At 45.6% G+C, this 24,330-nt stretch overlaps 2 protein-coding genes across 3 annotated transcripts; one reads left to right on the top strand and one right to left on the bottom strand.

Moving 5' to 3' along the window:
- Positions 1 to 2,086: 2,086 nt before the first annotated feature.
- On the top strand, positions 2,087 to 4,519 carry cldn1 (claudin 1). The gene is made up of 4 exons (XM_028977198.1): positions 2,087 to 2,541; positions 2,893 to 3,057; positions 4,079 to 4,163; positions 4,232 to 4,519. Exons 1-4 carry the CDS (start codon positions 2,319 to 2,321, stop codon positions 4,392 to 4,394), a joined length of 636 nt encoding a protein of 211 aa, XP_028833031.1. The 5' UTR covers positions 2,087 to 2,318; the 3' UTR covers positions 4,395 to 4,519.
- A 7,897-nt stretch (positions 4,520 to 12,416) lies between these two features.
- On the bottom strand, positions 12,417 to 17,395 carry LOC114788290 (angiopoietin-related protein 1-like). 2 transcript variants are annotated; one of them, XM_028976710.1, is made up of 5 exons: positions 17,312 to 17,395; positions 15,341 to 16,176; positions 14,659 to 14,852; positions 13,480 to 13,750; positions 12,417 to 13,201 (listed from the first exon to the last, which is right to left on the bottom strand). In XM_028976710.1, the coding sequence occupies exons 2-5, from the start codon at positions 16,155 to 16,157 to the stop codon at positions 13,014 to 13,016; spliced, it is 1,470 nt and encodes a 489-aa protein (XP_028832543.1). In that variant the 5' UTR covers positions 16,158 to 16,176; positions 17,312 to 17,395; the 3' UTR covers positions 12,417 to 13,013. The 2 variants fall into 2 exon arrangements, with proteins under 2 accessions (XP_028832543.1, XP_028832544.1); XM_028976711.1 differs by lacking the exon at positions 17,312 to 17,395 and having other exon boundaries at positions 15,341 to 17,304.
- Positions 17,396 to 24,330: the final 6,935 nt, after the last annotated feature.

Consider the following 24,330-nt stretch of genomic DNA (forward strand, 5'->3'; position numbering starts at 1 on the left):
AACAAGTGTCTTCCTGTCGCAGCAGTCTTCCAGGCCCAACATGAATCCCATCTGAGGAACTTCACAGTCAGACCAACAGTGGACTCAGACCAGAACTTTCGTTCAGCAGTACTGCACAGTAATCTTTGTAGAGGAACGAGAGAATTCTACAAATCAGCGAACAACGAAACGACTGGTTTCATGCGATTGTGCTGAATGTCATGCGTGCTTGTTTCAGTGGAGATGACGTCCTAGATGTTGGATCTGTGCTGGATCTGCTCCGCATGCATCTGGACGGTAAATGACAGCCGGATGGTGAACATCTGGCGTCTTTAACACCCTCCTACACTGCACTCTGCTCACAGCAGTAAATCTGACACCACACAGGACCACATTTGACGGTTTGCGAATTTAAGCCCAGTTTAATATTAACCTGCAGCCCGAGCACCTGGCCACGCCCACCAATTCAAACAAAGTAGATCCCAACGGCCAGGCGCTCATTACAATAATCATTACAGCAGCGACAGAACAGGCCGTAAAAGTCACCCGAAAACCCGAGAGAGACGGACGCGAACCTCGCCGCGGGTCGTCTTCTCCTCCATGGTCGGCAGCGGACCTCACGGAGAGCAGGCCGGTCCCGGCCCGCACCCGGACATGTCCTTTGTCTCCGCGGGAGGAAGAGGGGGAGGCGCGCCGTGCGCGGCCCCGTGTAGTTGCGTGTAGTTGCGTGTAGTTGCGTGTCGTCGCCGGTGTCGTTGTTTGTTTGCCGCCAGAACGCGACCAAGTTCGGCCGCTCGAGCGTCCGCAGCAACTTCCAGCGAGTCGGCCGCGCGGTCACGTGACGTCGCCCCGACGTCGCCCCGCCCCCTCAATGACGCAATATTCATTCATTCATTCATTCCTACACACACACACACACACACTTCTGGAACAAGACCCTCCAGACCTCACTTTATTCTGATTTATTAAACACAGGGCGACTCCAATAAGACTAATAATTTTATTAGACTAATAATATTAAAAAAGTATAAAAAGGTCCTTTCAAAACAATAAAACACATAGAAGGCAAAAGCAATTATATAAATCAGATCTGCAAATGAAATGAGAATGAAAATTCCCTCTTCACGGGGTCTCCGACCCAAATCGACTCTGTTCTCCTTTGTTGTCCTCGGCTGGTGGGACAACTTGTCCTGCTCCATTCGACTAGCATGAGACTACCACCACCTTTAAGAAGCAGTTGAAAACCCACTTGTTCAAGAAGTATTTGAGACGAGTCCAACACTAACACACGCATACACACTGCACAAAATAATAATAATAATAAAAAAAAAATTGTCTAGTACTTAACAATTTCCGAGCATGCTCTATTCCAGACAAGTTGGGCCTTATCAGGGCTCTGTAAAGTAAAGTAAAATAAAGTAAAGTAAATAAAAGAAGTGAAAAAAATGACCATTAAGTGACTGCTGTACATGTATATTTCTGATGCATTTTAAATTATTACAACTGCTATATTTCTGTCGTTGACTATATTGTCATATTAATATTTTCAGAATAATCGAATCCAATTGCATATTTAGCCCATAATCATAATCATAATTGAGTCTATAGTTTGGAATTCTGGGGTATTCATATCTCGGCAGGTAAAAAATGACAGAATGAACTGTGCAGCGTAACACATTTATAAATGTGCATATTACAAACGGAGACAAAGGAACAAAAGCGCGGCATCAGAATGATCGATTTATTATTATAATAAATAATAATACAATATGTATAACAATAAATATATATAATACAACGTATGTATATTTTATTTTACTATTATTTTCTTTTTACAAGATTCCTCACCTGTAGTCTACAGAGTTATTCTCACTATAACACTCGATATAAAATATTAAGTAGAAAGCAGTATATGATTTCCCCAGCGTTTCTGGAAGTTTCTACACTCGCTTGTTAATTTGCGTTTCTTGCGTTCTCTCTTCGGTTGCGCTTGTTTTAGACGACGTGGCGCCACCTTGTGTTGAAACCAAGAAGTGCAATACGTTTCAGAACATATAATTAAAACGTTTTCTGCATCTGACCACCGTGTTCATCTTGAAATGTTTACAGGCCTCCTCCTCTCCTCACTTTGAAATGTTTATTTGTGTTCCGTCGCTTCGTTTTAATTTCAGAAAATTCTGCCAGTCCGAGAGTTGAGCGGGAAGAGTCGACTCGCGGAAAGAGTCGTTTCGCACACGACTCACGTGACTCGTGTGGGGGCAGAGTGACGCTGGGGCGCAGCCAGGAGCTTCACCCGAGCAGGAGCTTCACCTGGACACCAGCACCTGGATTCCTGAAGCATGGCGAACGCCGCGCTCCAGCTGATGGGCTTCGCCTTGGCTTTCCTGGGCTCCGTGGGCATGATCGCGTCGATCGCCATGGTGCAGTGGAAAGCCTCGTCGTACGTGGGGGACAACATCATCACGGCCCAGGCGCTTTACCAGGGTCTGTGGATGACCTGCGCGTCGCAGAGCACCGGCCAGGTCCAGTGTAAACAGTACGACTCCCTGCTGCAGCTGCCGGGTAATTATTTTCATCATCATCATCATCATCATCATCCGTTCACACATTCATACATCGGAATCGGTTTTTGGTGAAATCCCGTCTCTGGATCGGGGTGGAATTTTCGCGGCTCGGGGCTATAAATGCGGGCTTGGCGGGGCGCTGCGTGTTCAGGCAAGTTTCCCCAAGAGCTGGAATTCCGAGATACAAGGATGCCGGAGCAGAGACCCGCCCATGAAATATTCACAGGGGACTTTCTGTAAAGCTCGACTTGAACGTCATAATTCATAAATGCGTTTAGTTTTCATGTCATCTGACCGACCCACACTACTAATGACCTTTCTGCTTGATTTGACCTCTGACTTCCTCCAGCGGAAATCCAGGTGACCCGGGCCCTGATGCTGGTGGGGATTCTCATGTCCTTCTTTGCCATCCTGGTCGAGTCGGTGGGCATGAAGTGCACCACCTGCCTGGGGGACAACAAGCAGCAGAAGAACAAGGTGGCCTTGGCTGGAGGCGTCATGTTCATCGTTGGAGGTGCTTCGAGTTTTAGAGCAGATGTTTACACCAGAGCGCTTCACTTTTACTAATTAATGTTTTCAGAATAATCGAATCCAATTGCATATTTAGCCCATAATCATAATCATAATTGAGTCTATAGTCTGGAATTCTGGGGTTTTCATATCTCGGCAGGTATAAAATGACAGAATGAACTGTGCAGAGTAACACATTTATAAATGTGCATATTACAAACGGAGACAAAGGAACAAAAGCGCGGCATCAGAATGATCGATTTATTATTATTATTATTAATAGTATTATTATTATTATTTATTATAATAATAAATCGATCATTCTGATGCCGCGCTTGTTTTTGGTCCAGCAGAAGAACAAGGTGGCCTTGGCTAGAGGGGTCATTTTCATCGTTGGAGGTGCTTCGCGTTTTAGAGCAGACGTTTACACCAGAGCGCTTCACTTTACTTTTACTTTAACTAATTAATGTTTTCAGAATAATCGAATTCAATTGCATATTTAGCCCATAATCATAATCATAATTGAGTCTATAGTCTGGAATTCTGGGGTTTTCATATCTCGGCAGGTATAAAAGGACAGAATGAACTGTGCAGAGTAACACATTTATAAATGTGCATATTACAAACGGAGACAAAGGAACAAAAGCGCGGCATCAGAATGATCGATTTATTATTATTATTATTATTATTATTAATAGTATTATTATTATTTATTATAATAATAAATCGATCATTCTGATGCCGCGCTTGTTTTTCGTCCAGCAGAAGAACAAGTTGGCCTTGGCTAGAGGGGTCATTTTCATCGTTGGAGGTGCTTCGCGTTTTAGAGCAGACGTTTACACCAGAGCGCTTCACTTTACTTTTACTTTACTTTTACAAATTAATGTTTTCAGAATAATCGAATTCAATTGCATGTTAGCAGACTTTCCAACTCGTGGTTACTGGAGACAGTTGAACCTGGGAACCACTATCACCCCATAACGTATGATCGCAGTACTTATTTCTCCGCTGACTTTGTGTCCCAGGATTCTGCGCTCTGTTGGGGACGTGCATGTACGCGAACCGCATCGCTCAGGATTTCTACAGCCCCTTCACCCCGACCAACGGCAGGTACTGGGAGAGCCGGGCGAGATCGAATGCATGACGGAGCTCTTGCTGAAAACCATGTTCTGACGCAGGTACGAGTTTGGCGGCGCCCTGTTTGTGGGATGGGCGGCTGCAGCGCTCGCCATGATTGGCGGGGGTTTCCTGTGCTGCAACTGTAGAGGAGGTGCTGCTGGGAAATCGCCCCGCTACCCACAGGCTCGACCCGCAGGTCCGCCCGGAAAGGACTTCGTCTAGATGTCCCTGGATTTTGAGCGGCTGACGTTTTTACCATTTCTCTGTATTTCGGGTTGTTCTTTCATTCTAGATTTAAATGTAAAGGTCATTTTTTGTATACTTTATTAAAAAAAAAATCTTTGTGACTTTGTGAATGAAATTCCTTTTTTTGAAACACATGACAATGTGAGGACCCTGCCGACCCTGCAATCTCTTCTCGGCGACTGTAAAACTGTTCTTGTCCAAACTGCAGGGGCTGGAGGACGAGTATGGACATGCTGGAGACGTCACAGCAGATCAAGCACAAACAAGATGTCCTGGAGAGGGGAACAGGGAACGTGGAAAAAAGAACGGGTTCATTTAAAACATAGAAACACTCATTCTGTCGGGTAAAATCTCACCTTGAGACGTGTGTTCATCATCCACTAGAGGACGCTATAGCACTGCTGGTGGAGCAACTACAGCCTCCCTGACATGACAAATTTGAACACATTCCTGCCCGATGAAGTTGAGTTAAACGAGACTGTGGAATTAATAAAAAGATCTGCCTCAGCTCTCTCATCACTCCACCTCCATTTCTCCGATCCTCCAGCGCTGCCCCACTGGTACCACCATCTCTCAAGGTATAGACAAGGGGTCCCCAGCCCTGGTCCTGGAGGGAACCAGTCCTGCACAGCTCGGATCTTTCCATATTCCACCACACCTCATTCAGCTCAAGAACTGGGTGGTAACAAGTGCAGAAGTTGAATCAGGTGTGCTAAATGACCACGGTGGGTGGTCCTGCTCAGACTCTCCTGTTTTGGAGACTAGGTGGTGGAATGGAGTTCTACTAGATCAATAAAGTCAATACGAATGTGTCCTCTGCTTAGTGAGCAGTGGGCAGCCGTGACAGGCGCCCCGGGGAGCAGTGTGTGGGGTTTGCTCAGTGGCGGTAACCTTCTGATTACGGGTCCACTTCCTTACCCGCTAGGCCACCACTGTCCCATTGCATCTATAAACCTTCCTTCTTATCAAATACTTGGATTAAATAGGATTAAATTATGTGTATTAAATAAATGTAGGGTTATTAAACCAATAGTATTTGGTCCCGGTGAACCAAATGTGGGATTTCGATGATAGACATGGATTAGAGCGTCTGCCAGATGCTGTAAATGTAGAGGTTGTGGTAAAAGATGGTAACTGGTCTCTGGTGCTTCACTGCTGGCTGGTGTTTTTTGAAACTGAGTCTCGATGATGTTTATTTTATTAAATGCTGTCTGTGATGAGACCTTCTGAAAGCTTCTGGAACATTAAGACCCTGACAGACAGTTCAGAGCTCCTTGCTGTGTTATGAAAGGATCAGTTTTGTTTTCATGTGAGCTAAGCAGGATTCCGTCTCTGTGCTGGATCTTACTGTACACCATAGACTACAACATTCTATTATATCAGCTGGAAAAGCTAGTTGGCATAGGTGGGTCAGCCATCTCCTGGTTCAGAACCTATTTAAAGCTGCGCATGGAAGCGGACCCGTAACTGGAAGGTTGCTGGCTTGAATCTCAAACCGCCAAGGTGCCACTGAGGTGCCACTGAGCAATGCACCATACCCAAACACTCGTGTTGGTGTCTGCTCCCCGGGTGCCTGTCATGGCTGCACACATGGCTAACCCATCATCAAGGGAGATGGGTTAAATGCAAAGGACACATTTTTTTGTGTGTGCACCATGTGCTGTGCTGCAGTGTTTCAAAATGAGAGTCACTTCACTTTCACTTGTCGGATTTTCCCCATGTTCCACAGGCATCAGTATTGGGCCCTTTGTTATTCTAATTGTACATTCATTCATAGACATGGAATAAACTTTCACTTTTTTCACTACAGACAACATCTTTGTCGAGCCGGATGAAGTTCATCACATCTCTAAGCTGAAAAACTGTTTAAAGGACATCAGAGATTGGAAGACCCACAACTTCCTTATGCTCAACACAGTTGATCGGTCTCAAAGGACATGCATGGAGTGCATGGAGTTCACAGTGCTTTCTAGTCCCTAAGCCTCATGGTACTTAACGCTTCTGTACAGATTAACATAAAGGACATGCTGTAATTAAACCTGACTCCTCCGCATTGAAGATTGCCCTTTTATGGTCTAAGCTCACCTGTATATGATTGTAAAAAGCTGCCCTGTTCGTTTCTGTTCTCCGTTGTGTCGTTGTTGAGTGATGTTCTTTTCCCCTGTTGTGTGTTTCATGTAATAAACTTGTGTCTTGTGACATTGTGCGCATGTGCGGTACGGTACGGTACGGTACGGTACGGTACGTTACCATACCATACAATACAATACCAATCAATAAAGCCGGTCCGGGCTGCGACATTTTATGTGGACCCTGTTACTTACCTTGTGTATGTTTTTCAGTTCCTGGCAATCGGCACACGCCTTCGGGTTTGTGTTTTTCCCCCTTTGTTTCCACATTTTTTGGCCCTCGCGCCGTTTTCCTTTGTGGTGTTAAAAAATCATTGTTTCCTGTATGTCCCGCCTCTGTGCTTCACTCCCTGTCAGCTCGCGGACGTGACAAACATGAAAAACATTTAAGAAAACATAGTAATAGAGTAAAACCACATAAAACACTGCATAAGAACACCGTACAAGAACCACGTCTCGCTGGGTTAAAAGCCAGGGTGTAAAAGTGAGTTTTTAAATGAGATTTAAACGCAGTGATTGACGCCCCTGTCTGACACTGATTGGCAGGTAATTCCATAGACGTGGGGCGGCCACTGCAAAGGCCCTGAGCTTGTCATGTGACCTAGGAACAGACAACAGTCTGTGATCTGAAGACCTAAGGGAACGGGGTGGACTGTAGGAATGGAGTAGGTCTGCCAAATAGGCCGGAGCCGAGACATTCAGTGATTTAAAAACTAATTTTAATACAGACAGGGAGCCAGTGTAGTGATGATAAGATCGATCGCACCTGTTTGTACCAGTGGGAAAAGTGCAGTTGTGTTTTGTACTAATTGAAGGCAACAGTATGTGTCCACCTTCCTCACCATGTCCGGCCACCGTGACCGAATGATCAGATTTGGACGTATTACGATTCCTATTTGTTTTCACTGGTGTCTGTACGTATGGTGGTAGTAGTCTAGTGGGTAACACACTCGCCTATGAACCAGAAGACCCGGGTTCGAATCCCACATACTACCATTGTGTCCCTGAGCAAGACACTTAACCCTAAGTTGCTCCAGGGAGACTGTCCCTGTAACTACTGATTGTAAGTCGCTCTGGATAAGGGTAAATTGTAAGTCGCTCTGATAAATGCTGTAAATGTAAATGCTGTAAATGTCTGTCTGTAAAAAGCTGCTTTGTTTGTGCTTTGTTCTCAATCAGGTCGTTGTTGAGTGATGCTTCTTTCCCCACCGTATTAAATTTCATGTATTAAAACCCTGTGTTATGATGTCGTGCATATGTGCATATGTCGCCTGGCGGATAAGGAAGTGGTCACATTGCCGGTTCGAATCCATGGTGCCACTGAGTCCCCACACACTGCTCCCACCACATTATGTTGTGTCACCGTGTGCTGTGCTGCAGTGTTTCACTTCACTTCCAAGGAATATTCGGAAATCAATGTTGAAATCCAGACTAAAAACCTATTTATACTGTCAAGCTTTTACACTCTTCTCACAGTATTTGCTGGAAATGTACCAATGTACACTGTAAAAAGTGCTGTATAAATCAAGATTGATCGATTGATTGAAGAAGAAGAGCTCACTGGCTCTGCACCGCTTCTACAACGGACTCATTGTGTCAGTGTGGTCCCTCTGCCAGGGCCAAACGTGACACTTTCCTCCTACAGCGGTGGAGAGGAACCTCTACAGACGGCCATGAAGCGGCCTTTCAGGTGTCTCACTGACGGGGAGCCAGAGAGGGATTTTTCCATGGGGAGAGAGGCTGGACTTATTCATTTAAATTCATTTTCTACAAATCCACAGGAACAGCATCATCTCTCTTATTTCCCAACTACATATGAAAATTCAGAGTGAGTTCTAGTGGGTTTCATAATCATAAAAAAATCAGTTTATATTTAATGCATTTAGCATAAATATGAAGGTTTACCATTTAAAAAAAAAACAGCCTTTTCACCATCAATTACTAAATATAAATTTGATTTAATGCTGAAATCATGTAGCTTTTAATAAACCCACATATGTCTTTACTCATGTATCACATCTGCCTTCATCTAGACTCAACCCTCAACCTTCTCAACCTCACCATTCACCGAGCATTTGGTTTGCATTCGTTTCCAGGGAAAAAAAAACGTAATGTGATCTTTTTAAAAAAAGTCCTGAGAGGTGACAGGCAGCAGATGTGTTTATGAGATCTGAGACAAGATCTTCTCCACTGAACTGAGACTAATAAATGCCAGTGTCCAGGAAAGACTAAATCTATGCTGTCGTTGGGGGACACAAAGAAATGAGAAGACTGGCTGAGAACAGCATTCCTGTCTATACTAGATTCAGTCGGAGTTACTCATGAAGGTGGTCACACGCTCTATCTTGAACTGAACTTTGGTTTAAATATAGAAGACATAGCCACACTTCCACAATCGGAGATAATCCTACCAGATATATGACCGCTGATCGACTCACCCTCAGACCCGCTGAACTCAACCAAGCGAGTAAATGCTTAGAATTAACGTTGCTCCCCTCAAAAGGAAACTAGTCAGAGTAAAAAAGTTGGCCCCGGAAGGTAAGAAGGTAAACTAACCAGGAATAAGACACGGATACTCTCACGTGATATAATCATAGTAGCAACGATTTTATGATTTTCTGTAATGCTAAAATTGTTATAAATAAAGATGAGATTTGAAACATAACAAACAGCTCTGCTGATATTACTACGGAAAATGATCTTTTTATACCAGACCACTGATTAGAACACTCCTTAAAGAGCCTTAAGTAATTAAACTAATCTCATCATCAAATCAATGTACATATATATTAGATCCGCCTCTGATCAGATCTGCATCTCGCTGTTTGTCCTGCTTGACCTTAGTGCAGCGTTTGAGACTATTGATCACGCTTTTCTCCTTGACAGGTTAGAGAATGTTGTTGGGATTAAGGGAACAGCCCTCTCATGGTTCAGGTCATATCAGTTTGTGAACACTGATGGTGATTCATCTTCACATAGTAAAGTGAAGCTTGGTGTTCCACAAGGTTCTGTCTTAGGTCCATTGCTATTCTCCTTATTTACATTTACAGCATTTCTCAGACGCCCTTATCCAGAGTGTTACGTCCCTGGACGTACGCTCCCACGTTTTCTGTGTGTCTGGCTGTGTCCCTGAGCGAGTTGAATCCTACCAGCTCCACCTACCATCTCCCTATTCATCACCTCCACCTATATAAAGAGACTCCAGATGGTGTTGGCGGGTCCCCAGGGTCTGCTAGGCCCTTACTCTTTTGGGAGGTCCCCAGGGTCCACGGAGATCTGCAAGGAGCTCTGTTGGGGATCTCATTCGTGTTTCTTGTTGCTTTGTGTGATAGACCCTTTGTTGTTTGCCTGTGTTAGCCTGTTAGCTTGTTATGTGCATTTTTTGTCAACTTGTGCATGTTTGAGTTATCCCCGCTGGAAAATCCCTTCCTTTAGGCTTTTTTGATTTTGGTTAGCTGTCCTGAGTCCACTGTATTATTGTACCTGTTAGCACCTTGTAAATAAAAGCACTGTTAGTACGCGTTGTTTGGTCCTGTACGTAACAATGGACCTCCTCCTCTCCACACCCTTGTTGCGTTTCTTAGACCCCTAGACAAAGGAACGTGACAAGAGCGACTCACAATCAGTAGGTACAGGGACAGTCCCCCCCTGGAGACACTCAGGGTTAAGTGTCTTGCTCAGAGACACAATGGTAGTAAGTGGGATTTGGACCTGGGTCTTTTGGTTCATAAGCGAGTGTGTTACCCACTAGGCTACAACCACTCACCATCCTATCATTATCCTAGTGATATTATCTAAATGCAAATCAAATGAGATGCATGCATCAATGAAGACACCTAGAACCTTATCTCCTGTCGCTGGTCTGGGACCAGTTGAAGCAGCGACTGAATAATCGTACCCCACCCTCACGTGACCTGGCAGACCTGCGTGTAGAACTTGTGGAAGAGTGGAGCGCAGTGCCTCAGAACAACATCATGAGAAGTCGCTGTCAAGCTGTCATTGCGGCAAATGGTGGAAACACCATTGTCAATTTTTGTTATTTGGGGCTGTCCCTGTTTTTTTCTAAATTTTTGGGGTAATGAATATTAAACTAATGGAAATAGTGTTTCTTCTCATCCATTATTAGTAATATCAAAGGGAACTTTTAGTTATTTAATTAAAATTTAGAACAAATAGAAAGAGCACTCCTGTAAATAACAATATCCCTAACTAGTGTATGTGAAGCCAAACAACATCCAATGACAGCGGCATTCTTCAGCACAGAAAGGTGGTTAACACCATCTTTGGCAGCATGAGCTTGAATTTAAACTAGAAACAAAGCATTGAAGTGGATCTGAAATCGAGGTGGAGGAGAAGTAGCAGTGAGGTTATACCAGTGATTAAATATTGATTATAGCAATATAATTAAACAGTGTCATCTTACAGTGACACCGCAAGGAAGGCTGGAGAACATTGTCGTATGCTACAGACGTACCAGGTGTGTTCTGACAGTGAACGGGTGATGGTGTACCGGGATGGATGTGAGGAAGGGTGGAGGATGTTAAATATTTGATTTTTCAGTGGTTTAAAACCGTATTATCTTACTATAAATGAGGCCTAAAGTCTTTGCTTCAACTGTACTTAAGTACCAAAAGTAAAAGTACACTGATTTATTATGGTTTTAATGTTCTATTATTAGTTTTGAAAGAGAGCTCTTGCTTAATCGACTAATTATTTAATTAAAATGATCATGAGCACAATACATTAGAGGTGAACAATTGTTATTAGGTGAAACACAGTGACTATAGAATAAAGGGTTTGAGAACAGCAGAAGTTTAGTTATAAATGTGGCCAAGTCAGATTTAATATAATAAGAAACTGGTGTTTGTATAAATTCAGAGGAAAGATGCATCCGTGACGTCAGAGGGCGGAGCTTGCAGTGGTGTTTACCTGCTTAATGTGAACCTTTGTCTGCTGCACTCACGGCCAGCCAATAGCATAGCCAATATAGGCAAATGCTAAGGGCGCCATCCATTCAGAGGCAACTGAGATCCTCACACTGCTCCCCAGGCGCCTGTCATGGCTGCCCACTGCGGGGTGATGGGTTAAATACAGAGGACACATTTGGTTGTGTGCACACATTCCGTCTGCTGTGCTGCAGTGTATCAATAAATATCGTCGTGGAGGCTTGAAAGGCGTTTTTTACGCAGTTTTATTGTACAACCACGATGTACGCCGCTGTTTTAGAAAACACGCTCCACACATTTCATAACTGCACTTAACACCAGAGTGTGGTGTTTCACTAAACAGTTCAAAATATTCATGCATAATTTACAAAAGTAGTCAAAAGTAATGTATTTAGTTACCTTACTTTTATAAAGTAATTTAAATAGTTACACGACTATTATATGTGTGTGTGTGTGTTTCTTATTCCTTGGTGTTTTTTCATGTCAGAGCCGAATTTATGTCCTCTGGTTCACATCTAGTCCAAAAAATCTTTCACTGGATGTTCCAAATGTTCCGAGATTCTATGCCATCTATCTTCAGTGTTACGGTGTGAGGAACAGATGCTGACCCTGGATCAGTATCTGGCCTCAGCCGCTGCATGTGTGTGGGTGGCGTAGCACGATCTGGCCAGGGCCACACCCATATTCCACATGATCATGTGACCGCTGATGCCCGGCGCAGGCCGGTCTGATTTCAGCGCCACGCCTGGCTCGACCGCAGTGGGTTTACTGTGGTAATAAACAGCTTTATAAAGCTGAACTCTGCTGTTTATACGGAGCGTTCCCAGCTGTTCCCAGAGTCTCTTCTGACATGCTTTGATATGTTTGTTATTAGGAAAATGTGCAGCACATGTATGAAATAAACATTGTTAAAATGTCGTCGATGTGAGCCATGAAGCATTGATTTATTCCGTGAAACTTTTACAAAATGTGAAGTTACCGCCTGCCAAGCCCAGGTCGAAGACAAACAGCTGCTGAAGTGTTGCCCTCAGCACAAGACTGTGGTTTCCTGCTGGAGCGCCTGGCCGTGGAAAAGCAGGCAAATGTACATTTTTCAATACTGAAACGAAAGATCGGAGTAGGAACACAAATCCATGGAAATCTGGAGAACGTCCAGCCCAGCGACCAGCCGTCCTCCTCTGGCTTCCATCATTGTGGCTCCTTGTTTTTTTGACATTGTTGAAATCGTTTTGGTGGCATGGTAACACAGAGCAAGCCCTGCTGGTGTGGTGTGACATCACATGTGCAGTCAGAATGACTCCGGGCACCCGCTCTCTCCCAACTGGAGAGCTGCTGAGGACTTGGCTCAGGGCACTGCCCACGTTCTGTCAGCGCTGGGTCGGGGGTGCTGAGGAGGGATTGTTCCCCTCACAGGAAACACTGCAGACAGAGTTTGTATGAGAACACGACATCCCAAAATGTGGTTTTGAAACAAATGAAGGCAGTATGGTCCAGAAGGTTCCACGGGGCATGTGGTGCTCTTAGTCAATGGGCCGGATCATCATGCGCACAGCCTTCATAGAGTAGTAGCCTCCACCGTAGTCGGCCCAGAAGATGCCATCCTGAAACTTGCTGCGGTAGACCCCACCCGAGTACCACACCCCGTTCAGGTTGGTCTGGCCACACGCGTTGTACCACCATCCACCTTTGTGGAAGTGGGCGCAGTTACCTGGACAAGGAGAAAAGCACGTTAGGTTGCGGGTTCAAAGGTGCCACTGAGGTCCCCTTGATGAAGGTAATGTCCCCACACACTGCTCCCCGGGCGCCTGTCATGATGCCCACTGCTCACCAAGGGTGATGGTTAAATACCGAGGACACATTTCACCGTGTCACCGTGTGCTGTGCTGCTGTGTATCACAAGTGACAATCACTTCACTTATACAGGTTTTTATTGATTAGGCAATGTATTGATCATATTGATATTGTCTGGTTCCACTGTGACTCTACCTGAGAAGTTGTCTTTGTCCCGGTCCAGCGTGGTAAACTGCTTGCCGTTGTGGCTGCTCAGCGAGTCTCCAGCGTTGCCCTGGTAGGTGCCCAGGCGCAGGCGGTATGACTGGCTCTCGGGCTCCAGATGGAAGCTGCTGTACTCAGCATAAACCTTCTTCTCCGTCCAGTCTTCCATCTCCACCATGAGCCGGTAGTCCCCCTGATGGCCCAGGTGGTAGATGTTCTCCAGACCCAGCCAGTGTTCACCATCTATATTGCCAAACCCTTTCTGGAAAAGGCATAGAAGAGCTGCTTTAAACGACTGAAAGCGAGGTGGAGCATCTACTGCAGAAATCCTCAGACTGTGAAAGTCTCCAACGGTAACCACAAATGGATCTTGGGTCATGGTCTCTGTGATCCTGCTGGGTAGCTGCTCTCTGTTTGTGGTGCGGTGTAGACCATGATGAATGATCTGTGAGCTTGTTGGCATTTCAGAGTGTGGAACTCTTGATTGAGGACAGAAACCAGGCACCACGTTGTGGACAGTTAAATCACACGTCAGGTTAGATAACATCCATCTTGTCTCCTCGCTTTGACCTGCTGGGATGCAGCCAGGTTGCGGTTTTGAAAGAAAACAGAATGTGCATTCCTCTCCTGCCCTCTAAAGTTTCATGGGAGGATCTCAGCTAATGGCCCCGTGAAACGCTGACACTGACATTTCTAAAAGTGAAGACATAAGGTCCGAGTAAAAGAGAAGAGGCAGCTCGGTAGTCTCAGACAATGTTCTTTAAACAACTGGAAAAATCGTCTGACTTCAGGAGTGCAAATCAAGAACAGCAGTTCCTGCTGGCCCAGTTTCAACCTTCGGCTCTCGTCTACTGTTACACAGCCAACAAGCTTCTAATGAACGTCTAAAACGTGACATCCTGCCCCAACGAAGCCCTGAGAAACACAAAAGATGTTGAAGCAGAAATGCGCCGTTGGTTCGCTCAGGTGTAGAAGGTCAGTAAAGCTGCATTGGCCACCCACTGAACATCTACCAGGTCACGTGACCTCCAATATTTCCTCAAGTGGTATTATGAAAAAGAGCTGCCTATGCATAGTTGGTCAGCATGCTGACCAGAGCAGATATCTCGGGTATCTTCGAAGCCACATCACACTCTTTTGATTATTTTAGTTTTTTTTTTTTTGTCTTACCGTGTAGCTCTCCCAGTTCCTAAAGAAGTTGACAGACCCGTCCTTCCTCCTGTGGATGACGGTCCAGCCACCGTTGTCCAGCTCATGCTCACACCAGGCCTGCAGGGGGCGCTCACCCCCATCTGGTTTCAGGAGGAACATCCCGCTGGTTGTGTGTCCAGCCTGCATTGCCTGAAAACAGTCCCTGAATGGTCCTGAAAGTCCAAACATCTAGAGTCAGCTGGTCTGTCCAAGCTGCTTTTATCTCAATGGTTGAAGGTAAATTGATGAAATAACTGATTTATAAAATGAATTGCCCCATTTGAGTGGAGTAGCTTAACACCAGTTTTCATGAAGTGGAGTGGAGGGCTACTGGCCAAACTGCTACTGGGACAGACTAACTAAGTACCAACTATCTACGAACCATCTATCTGGTGTGGTAGTAGCCTAGTGGGGTAATACACTCACCTAAGAACCAGAAGACCCAGGTTCAAATCCCACTTACTACCATTGTGTCCCTGAGCAAGACACTGAACCCTGACTGTCTCCAGGGGGGACTGTCCCTGTAACTACTGATTGTAAGTCGCTCTGGATAAGGGCGTCTGGTAAATGCCGTAAGATGTAAATCTATCTGCACTGCCTGGTAAATTCAGGTGTAACGTTGAGCATTGAGGCTCATGTGAACTGTCACAGTGGCTCTTACCGTCGGAGCTGAAGTTGCCCTGGGAAGGTCCTTGGCCCTCCAGGGTGCTGCCCGTGGGTGAAGGACCCGCCCGGGAGCCCCTGTCACGAGGGAAGGCCCGGCCGTGGTCCCTCTGAATCTCATTGGTCAGTCGGGGGACGCTAACTGGGATGTTCTCAGGGACCACCTGCACCAGTGGCGGGCCGACGGGCTCGTGCCGGTGGTTCCCGTACACCTGCAGGCAGCGTTCCTCCAGCACGCCAATCAGAACCGACTGGTTGTTGACCACGCCCGCCAGGGTGGAGAAGCGGGCCTCCAGCTCGCGGTACCGGGCGGAGAGACGCAGGGCCTCCGCGGTGGCGTTGAGCACGCGGGCCTCCAGCTGTGCCAGCTCCAGGGAGTTGTCCCGCTTGCGGATGATCTCGTGCAGCAGCTGCATGTAGAGCTGCGTGACGCGCGAGTTCATGTTGCGGCTCTCCTTGCGCAGCAGCTTCATCTCGTTCACCATGTTCCCGTCCACGTCCACCAGCAGCCGCAGCATGTCCATCTCGCGCCGCTGCTTGGACAGCAGCTCACGCACATCCGCGACGTCCATGCGGGTCACGCGGTCTTTGTCCGGCAGGGACGAGCCCTGCGTAGCACAGATCGGGCCTGTGATCTTCTGCTCGGGCACGAGGAACGTGTAGGAGCACTCCTTTTGACTGCTGTCATCTCCTGGCACTGGGGCACGTCGCCTCCTGGCTCCTGATACCTTCTGATCCCTGGACAGAGCCAGATCTCCCCCAACACACATGGACAGGCAGAGCAGAACACACAGAATCCAGGAACTCATCTTCATCACAGCTGCCTTCCTCCAACTGTCTCAGCAGAACAGGATTATCATCAAATTGAAGTACAGCATCACAAGGACCTCTCAGAACAACAACGGGGCCTGAGTCCATTCGGCTTACCTTCAGGGACATGAACTAATGATTTAAAGACAGGATTTGGGGAGACACAACCTCCTCAAGCAAAACATCCCACGTTCATGCTTTGAAAAGAAGTTCAGGACTGTGTCTCAACACTAGTTTCGGACTACAGTGTTGAGTTTGAACTAAGAGCAGATCTGAAATGTCCACCTCTGCAGACCACAGTTCTGGGGTGGTGGTGGCCTAGTGGTTAAGGAAGCGGCCCCGTAATCAGAAGGTTGCCGGTTTGAATCCCGATCCACTGAGGTGCCACTGAGCAAAGCACCGTCCCCACACACTGCTCCCCGGGCGCCTGTCATGGCTGCCCACTGCTCACTCAGGGTGATGGTTAAATGCAGAGGACAAATTTCACTGTGTGCACCGTGTTAAAATTATATATTTCTCTCCTTTTTTAGGATGAATGTAGACAAGTTGTAGGCTAAAATGTGCTCTGAAGGTCCTGCATTGGCTTGTTCAGTTTTTAATCCATTCCAGTCTCTACAAACACTCACTGTCCTCTAAAAGTATCCTGGGGTACCTGGTACCAAGGTGGTACCAAGGTTCACATCAGATCCTTAATGGTCTGTATGTTGTGAGGTGGTGCCTCCATGGATCGCATCATAGATGCTCCAGAGAATTTGGAACATCACTGACATCACTGAGATCCTTAAATTGTTGTGGAATATTCCACCAGGGAATATGGTTTCCATAAAGGGCCGTACATTGTCAGAAAAATGAACAACATCCACATGAAGGTAAGGATCCATGGTCTACCAGCAGAAAGCCGCCCAGTGATGTGTAATGTGTAATGAGACGACAAGCCCTAAGTTTCTGAGATAAAAACTATGATCCAAGGCCAGATAACCTCCAGCACGAAATGACCCCACCCATCCCATACAGCTTTTATTATTTTATAAAGAAAGGAAATATTCTTCCTTTCCTAGTCCTGCTAAGACTAGAATACATTAGAATTAATAGAATTAATAATTTGTTCATTTAAATTGCCTGACTGGCCTACAGCAGAAAATGAGCAGCGAGTACCTACCTGAGTCAAGCCAGAATCTGCTGTTCAGGGCGGACCTGCTGTCACAGGTTTCCTCTTCCCTGATCTCCACCCAGCAGAGAGGTGCAGGGAAATGGAGCTGCTCTGCTGTTCCCTCAGCAGAAGGCTGAGCTGCCCCGCCCATTGCCTCTGATGTCATCAGGACTGCCCCCTCCACTTCCATTCACATAGTCAAGTCAAGTCAAGTCAAGTAAGTCAAGTCAAGTAACCTTTATTGTCATCTCTTCTATATATTGTGCAGATATACAGAGAGACGAGAAGACGTGGCTCCAGTTTACACAGTGCAACATAAAAGTAGACAACAAAAAACAGATGCGTCACATAAAATACAATATATATATAAATAAGTTACAAAATATACATTTTAGCTAAAAATGAAGTGTTAAAAAGTGACCAGTGATATATACATGTTTAGACTGTGCAAATAAACAGAGTTAGTCCACAGTGCGAGTGTGTGTGGGGGGAAGTATGAGTGCAGATAGTGTGTTCAGGAGCCTGATGGCTTGTGGGAAGAAGCTATCACGCATCCTGGAGGATCGAGACCTGATGCTGCGGTAGCGTCTGCCGGATGGGAGGAGTGTAAAAAGTCCATGTGATGGATGTGAGGGGTCGAGCACGATGCAGGAGGCTCTTCTGATGCAGCGCTTATAGAAGACATATTCCACGACACTTCGGCAAAAACCCACGTTTCATGCTGGATTGATTGTTCTACGCTTCATTGCCCTCAGCGATTCAGTGAAATTCCAAATTATTTTACACTGAGAGTTTTACTGAACCTCTGAGTGTCTTGACTTCATATGAAAGTGCAGACAGTGTGAACCATACAATGTTCCAGTGAGCCCTCTACTGGAAAAGAGCAGAAAAAAAACAGAAGATGACAATTTCCTCAAGTAAAACAAAGATCTAATAAAACCTTTACCAATATGTGAGTGGTGTACTCACATGTTGTGAGACAATGTATCTTGATATATTCTGAATTATGTCATTTATTTATGTATTTACAGCCGAAAAAAATCCATAGACAACTAAATTAAATTTACGGCGCGCAAACACAGAAATTGAAAAGATTACATTTAGCTCATTTTTGAACAGAGAACTGTGATATTAGGGTGCTCTTGCCCCACTAGGTGGCACCGTATCACTGCCTTTTCTGCCCTAGCATACAGAGAGGAGGTGCAGTGACTTACTCATCAATCTGTTTCTGAACGTAGACAATCGATCCATCTTATGTGGAGATCATCAATAACATAATGTTCCTCTGTGTTCATCTAGAGCTTCATTCCACAGTCCAGAAAACACCTGAACAGTTTGTCAGTGTTGCACACGTGCACTTTATGTCGGCCTGTAATCTTGTTTAAGTAATACATGTAGCACCAGGTTCAGGAGAAACCGTGTTTCGTTTTTCCATGTACAGGTGAGAAAGAATCCGAACACAAAAAGGACCAAAAAGGAATCAGCAAAACAAAACACTCCAATACACGGCAACCATACTCCATACACCATACTTCATACGCCATACGCATACACCATACTCCATACGCCATTCTCCATACGGCTTACGCCATACGCATACACCATACTCCATACGGCTTACGCCATACATCCTCCCAACTCCCAACTCAATAACCAAACAGACCTACTTATTCAGGATCTCATTTGAGCATTGTTTTGCCTAAGTCTGAAGCAGGTGAGAACCTGGCCAGCAGGAGCCAGGACTGTTTTGGGTGCACTGATGGCAAATGTTTAGGGAGGCTGCAACCAACAGCAACAACACCATCAACTTGGAGCACACGACGTCAGTGAACAGCAAATGTACTGATGACTCTGTCTTCAAGTCCATCAACACAAGACACCATTCCTCCTGAGCGCCTGTACGTCCCTGGACCCTGCCGATCGGACGTCACTCCTCCACCCTCTCCGGTCAACCAGGACGCCAACGGAGACTCAGCTTCATTCACCGGGCGTCAACGCCTGTGACATCCGCGCCAGGGCCAAGGACCCCACCTCATTACCCCTTCACCCCATTCCTCATCTCCCTGGATTTCGTCACTGGTCTACCGGCCATCTCAACACCATCTTGACCATCGTGGACTGGTTCTCCAATGCCATCCACCTGGTGGTCCCCCCTGGCCTTCCTTCCTCCATCACCACTGCCAAGCTGATCTTTCTGGAAGGTGTTCTGCCATCTCATCGGTATTCCTGTGGTGTTTCGTCTCCAGTTTTCTATATAACCAGCATTCTGATAGATGTCCGGTGCTCAGTCGTCGTTCATCATCCTGACAACGACTCGGCTCACCTTCAACTCACCAAACCAAGTAATCCTATCTCCTGCCTTCTTCATCCCTGCTCTCCTGCCTGTTGCTTTTGGTGCTTTGCGTCGTCTCCTCCGACATTTGCCCTTTCATCTCAGCCTCTCGCTGCAGACGTTCCACCTTGTCCACGCCCTGTTAGCATTTTTGGTGTTAGCATGCTATCATTTGCATGCTAACATGCTAATTTTTAAACATGCTCCAAACGTCACTAAATTTAACATGACGCATCTTGGCCACGCCCTGTTAGCATTTTTGGTGTTAGCATGCTATCATTTGCATGCTAACATGCTAATTTTTAAACATGCTCCAAACGTCACTAAATTTAACATGACGCATCTTGGCCACGCCCTGTTAGCAGTTTTGGTGTTAATGCTAGCATGCTATCTTTTCAACATATTCTAAACATCAACAAATTTCATGTGACCGCCTGCTCCATCGAATACTTTAATAACACTGCCTGAGTTCACAGCTGAGACCAGCTCAGGAGGTTATGCCCGTGCTCTTACGAAAAACACCTGGACCTGGCCATCAAAATTTTCTCTGGAATTTTATAGTTTGGGCCTGTCAGAATGACAGACCATTTACTATTGTGCTGGGAACATGTTTTTGGCTCCCTGAGGCTAACCGCTGAAGATAGCGACCCGAAAATCGAGGCGAGGCCAACTGAGGACGAGTCGATGCCACCAACGGGGGTTTGTAAAACCCAGAAAAACACGGAAAACTGGGAAAAATGGCAAAATAGGACATGTCTTACATTCAAGGCTGCCGCTACAGAAACAACGGAGACATATTGAACTCGATGACATATTGTTTGTTTTGGTAGGTCGTACGGCCCGCCCACAAACTGGGTTCAAAGTGTCAAAAGTATGGTTTACTATTGTGCAGAGGAAGATGTTTTCAGCTCCCTGTGACCAGCCGTAAAAGCTAGAGACACGGGAGTCGAGTCGAGGCGAGGCCAGAAGACACACAATCTGACATATTGGATGTGTTGCTACCCCCAACAGTCGTCAGGAAAACATGGGAAATAGGGAAAAATAAAAAAAGGCCATGTCTTGCATTTGTGGATGCCACGCTAACACCGTGAAAAGCACAGAAACAACGACAAGGTCAAGCCGCACAAAATGACATATTGGTTGCTTTGTTGGGGACCATGGGACGGCCATAATTTGTGACAAAACTATTAAAAATGTGAAAAAATTTGGTTTCTTAGAATTTGCGATGACACGGTTTACAGCACACACACGCCATGTCACGTCATGCAGCTTTTTGTTCCGCACGGTTTGACATATAGCTTGGCTCGGTCTGATTTACGGTCTGCGCGCAATTCCCCAAAAAGCGTTTTCGGAACGTCCAAAATTGACTTTTTTGGACTTTGTGTCCAGATGGTTTGACATACAAAGATTTTTTTTGATGTTTCAGATCTTGCCAAGACAAACGTTTTGACATATAGTTTGTCTCTGTCTGATTTACGGATCATGCACAATTTTGGAAAATCAAAAAAGTATTATTTCAGATTTTTTTTCGGCACTTAATGCGGGTCGTACCGAAGCACGCACACCGGCGTGCTATATATCAAAAATTAGTACTTTATTGTGTGAGGTGTGCTATTACTTTTATAAGCAATCAGACTGGGCGTGGCCGAGCTATTAACGCTCAAACAGGATCATTTGCCCATTAGAATGCATTGAATGCTAATTTTACATTTACATTTATATCATTTATCAGCATTTTAGCATTGGTAGCATTTGTAAAATGGGGCCCCTTTTAAGTGGTACTGCTACTGTGTCATTGCCAGCAAAGGGGGCCCTACAAGGGGTAGGGACGCCCTGTCCTTTGGCCACTTTATTAGGGATGCCCTGTCCGTCGGCCACTAACATGTTACGCCTTAAGCTAACATGCTAATTTTTTTAGACATTATCCAAACGTCACTAAATTTAACATGACGCATCTTGGCCACGCCCTGTTAGCATTTTTGATGTTAGCATGCTAACATGCAAATTTTTAAACATGCTCTAAACGTCACCAAATTTACAGTGACACATCTTGGCCACACCCTCTTAGCGTTTTTGATGTTATCATGTTAGCATTAGCATGCTAGCATGCTAATTTTTAAACATGCTCCAAACATTACCAAATTTAACGTGACGTATCTTGGACACGCTCTCTTAGCGTTTTTTATATTAGCATTCTAGCATTAGCATGCTAATTTTTAAACACGCTCCAAACAACACTAAATTTAATGTGATGCACTTTGGCCACGCCCTGTTACCATTTTTGATGTTAGCATGCTAGCATTAACATGCTAACATGCTATCCTTTCAACATGTTCTAAACAAGAACAAATTTCACGTCACTGCATGCTCTATCGGATACTTTAATAATAACTACTTTATTAGGAACGCCTTCAGCTAACATGCTAATTTTTGAACATGCTCCAAACATCACCAAATTCAACATGACACGTCTTGTTAACATGCTAGCATTAGCATGCTAACATACACATTTTTCAACATGCTCTAAATGTCACCAAATTTATTGTGATGCATCTTTGTCATGTCCTGTTAGCATTTCCGATGTTAGCATGCAAGCATTAGCATCCTCAGGCCAGGTTGTGATGGACCGAGTGATAGTTAGAGCAGATTTGCGGAGGGAATCAGGAAGCAGTGACATGTGGTCAGAATGGGCCAGGCATGGAAGGTGTTTAGCTCTGTGACCTAAGCTTGATGTTCGTGTAGACCTTATCTAGCGTATTAGCTCCTCTGGTAGCACACTTTACATGCTGATGGAATTTGGGGAGCACGGCCTTTAAATCCATGTGATTAAAGTCCCCTGCAGTAATGAACACTCAGTTAATGCTGCTGTGTAGATCCTCACCACATGGGGCATGGCCTAGCAGTTAAGGAAGCAGCCCCGTAATCAGAAGGTTGCTGGTTTGAATCCCGATCTGCCAAGGTGCCACTAAGGTGCCACTGAGCAAACCACCGTCCCCACACACTGCAGTTAAGTGCAGGGGGCAAATTTCACTGTGTGCACCGTGTGCTGCACTGCTGTGTATCACATGTGACAATCACTTCAAAAAAAACATTTACTTTTGAGGCATTTGGCAGACACCTTTATCCAGAGGGACTACTGAGAGCATTCTGACCAGCTGCATCACTGGCTGGTTTATTAACTGCACCACATCAGACCGCAAGAACCTAAAGCTTAAAGTGAGGAGAGCTGAGAAGATCATCTGAGTCTCCCTTCATCCCTCAGACACCTAAACACTCAGAGACTTCCCTCTTTATACTGATAGAGCTTTCTATTACAGCATTTCTTGCACATTGGTAGCACCCTGTTTTATCCACTGGTTTTGCATGCATGTATTATTAGTTTTACATTTTTTTTATTTATAATAAACATATGTACATCTTTTTTGTTCAAAATATTCATTTAAAAGGAAGGGTTTTAGCTGGCATTTGAAGATCCTAAGTTGAAGCCCTTTTGTCTTGGTCCAGGTCATGTTCTGGACACCAGAAATAGAGTACGGAATTGTATTCAAACAGCAGTGGTTGTAATGGCTATATATCTGTTGGCACATTCACCGGACCGATCGGTGTCGGTGTGACCGGTGTCAGAGTGTTCAGCGTCTGCTGCTGGGCCTGCTGTGGGGCATCTTTACTGTAGAACTTTTGTTCTGGTTATTGTGCTTGAGATGATGGCATGTTCTTCAGAACCTGGGAGGACCGCGGCTGTTGCTGTGGTGTCTCTAAGCTGTAGAAGTTTGGTTCTAGTTGTTGTGTTTGAGATGATGGCATGTTCCTCAGAACCTGGGAGGACCATGGCTGCTGCTGTTGCTGTGGTGTCTCTAAGCTGTAGAACTTTGGTACTGGTTGTTGTGGTTGAGATGGTGGAATGTTCTTCAGAACCTGGGAGGACCACGGCTGCTGCTGTGGTGTCTGTGTGCTGTAGAACTTTGGTTCTGGTTGTTGTGGTTGAGATGGTGGCATGTTCCTCAGAACCTGGGAGGACCGTGGTTGCTGGTGTTGCTGTGGTGTCTGTGTGCTGTAGAACTTTGGCACTGGTTGTTGTGGTGTAGATGGGTGAATGTTGCTCAGAACCTGGGAGGACCACATCTGCAGTTGTTGCTTTGGTGTGTCTGTGCTGTAGAACACTGGTTCATTTTGCTGTTGTTGAGATGATGGCATGTTCCACAGAACCTGGGAGGACCATGGCTGCTGGTGTTGCTGTGGTGTCTCTGTGCTGTAGAACACTGGTTCTGTTTGCTGTTGTTGTGATGATGGAATGTTCCACAGAACCTGGGAGGACCACGGCTGCTGGTGTTGCTGTGGTGTCTCTGTGCTGTAGAAAAGTGGTTTTGTCTGCTGTGGCTGAGATGGTGCCATGTTCCCCAGAACCTGGTGTGGCCACTGCTGGATGTTCTGTGATGTTTCCTTGCTGTTTAACAGTGGTTCTGGTAATTGTGGTTGAGATGGTGCCATGTTCCCCAGAACCTGGTGTGGCCACTGCTGGATGTTCTGTGATGTTTCCTTGCTGTTTAACAGTGGTTCTGGTAATTGTGGTTGAGATTGTGCCATGTTCCCCAGAACCTGGTGAGGCCACTGCTGGACGTTCTGTGTTGTTTCTTTGCTGTTTAACAGTGGTTCTGGTAATTGTGGTTGAGATTGTGCCATGTTCCCCAGAACCTGG

The sequence above is a fragment of the Denticeps clupeoides genome, chromosome 4 (assembly GCF_900700375.1).
Source record: "Denticeps clupeoides chromosome 4, fDenClu1.1, whole genome shotgun sequence".
NCBI classification, from domain to species: Eukaryota; Metazoa; Chordata; class Actinopteri; order Clupeiformes; family Denticipitidae; genus Denticeps; species Denticeps clupeoides.

Coding starts and splice junctions, on each gene's coding strand:
- cldn1 (XM_028977198.1), top strand. CDS start 2,319: ATGGCGAACGCCGCGCTCCAGCTGATGGGCTTCGCCTTGGCTTTCCTG. Junction 3,058..4,078: donor CGTCATGTTCATCGTTGGAG/GTGCTTCGAGTT, acceptor TTTGTGTCCCAG/GATTCTGCGCTCTGTTGGGG. Junction 4,164..4,231: donor TTCACCCCGACCAACGGCAG/GTACTGGGAGAG, acceptor GTTCTGACGCAG/GTACGAGTTTGGCGGCGCCC.
- LOC114788290 (XM_028976710.1), bottom strand. CDS start 16,157: ATGAAGATGAGTTCCTGGATTCTGTGTGTTCTGCTCTGCCTGTCCATG. Junction 14,853..15,340: donor GGGCAACTTCAGCTCCGACG/GTAAGAGCCACT, acceptor TTGGACTTTCAG/GACCATTCAGGGACTGTTTT. Junction 13,751..14,658: donor GGAACTGGGAGAGCTACACG/GTAAGACAAAAA, acceptor TGCCTTTTCCAG/AAAGGGTTTGGCAATATAGA.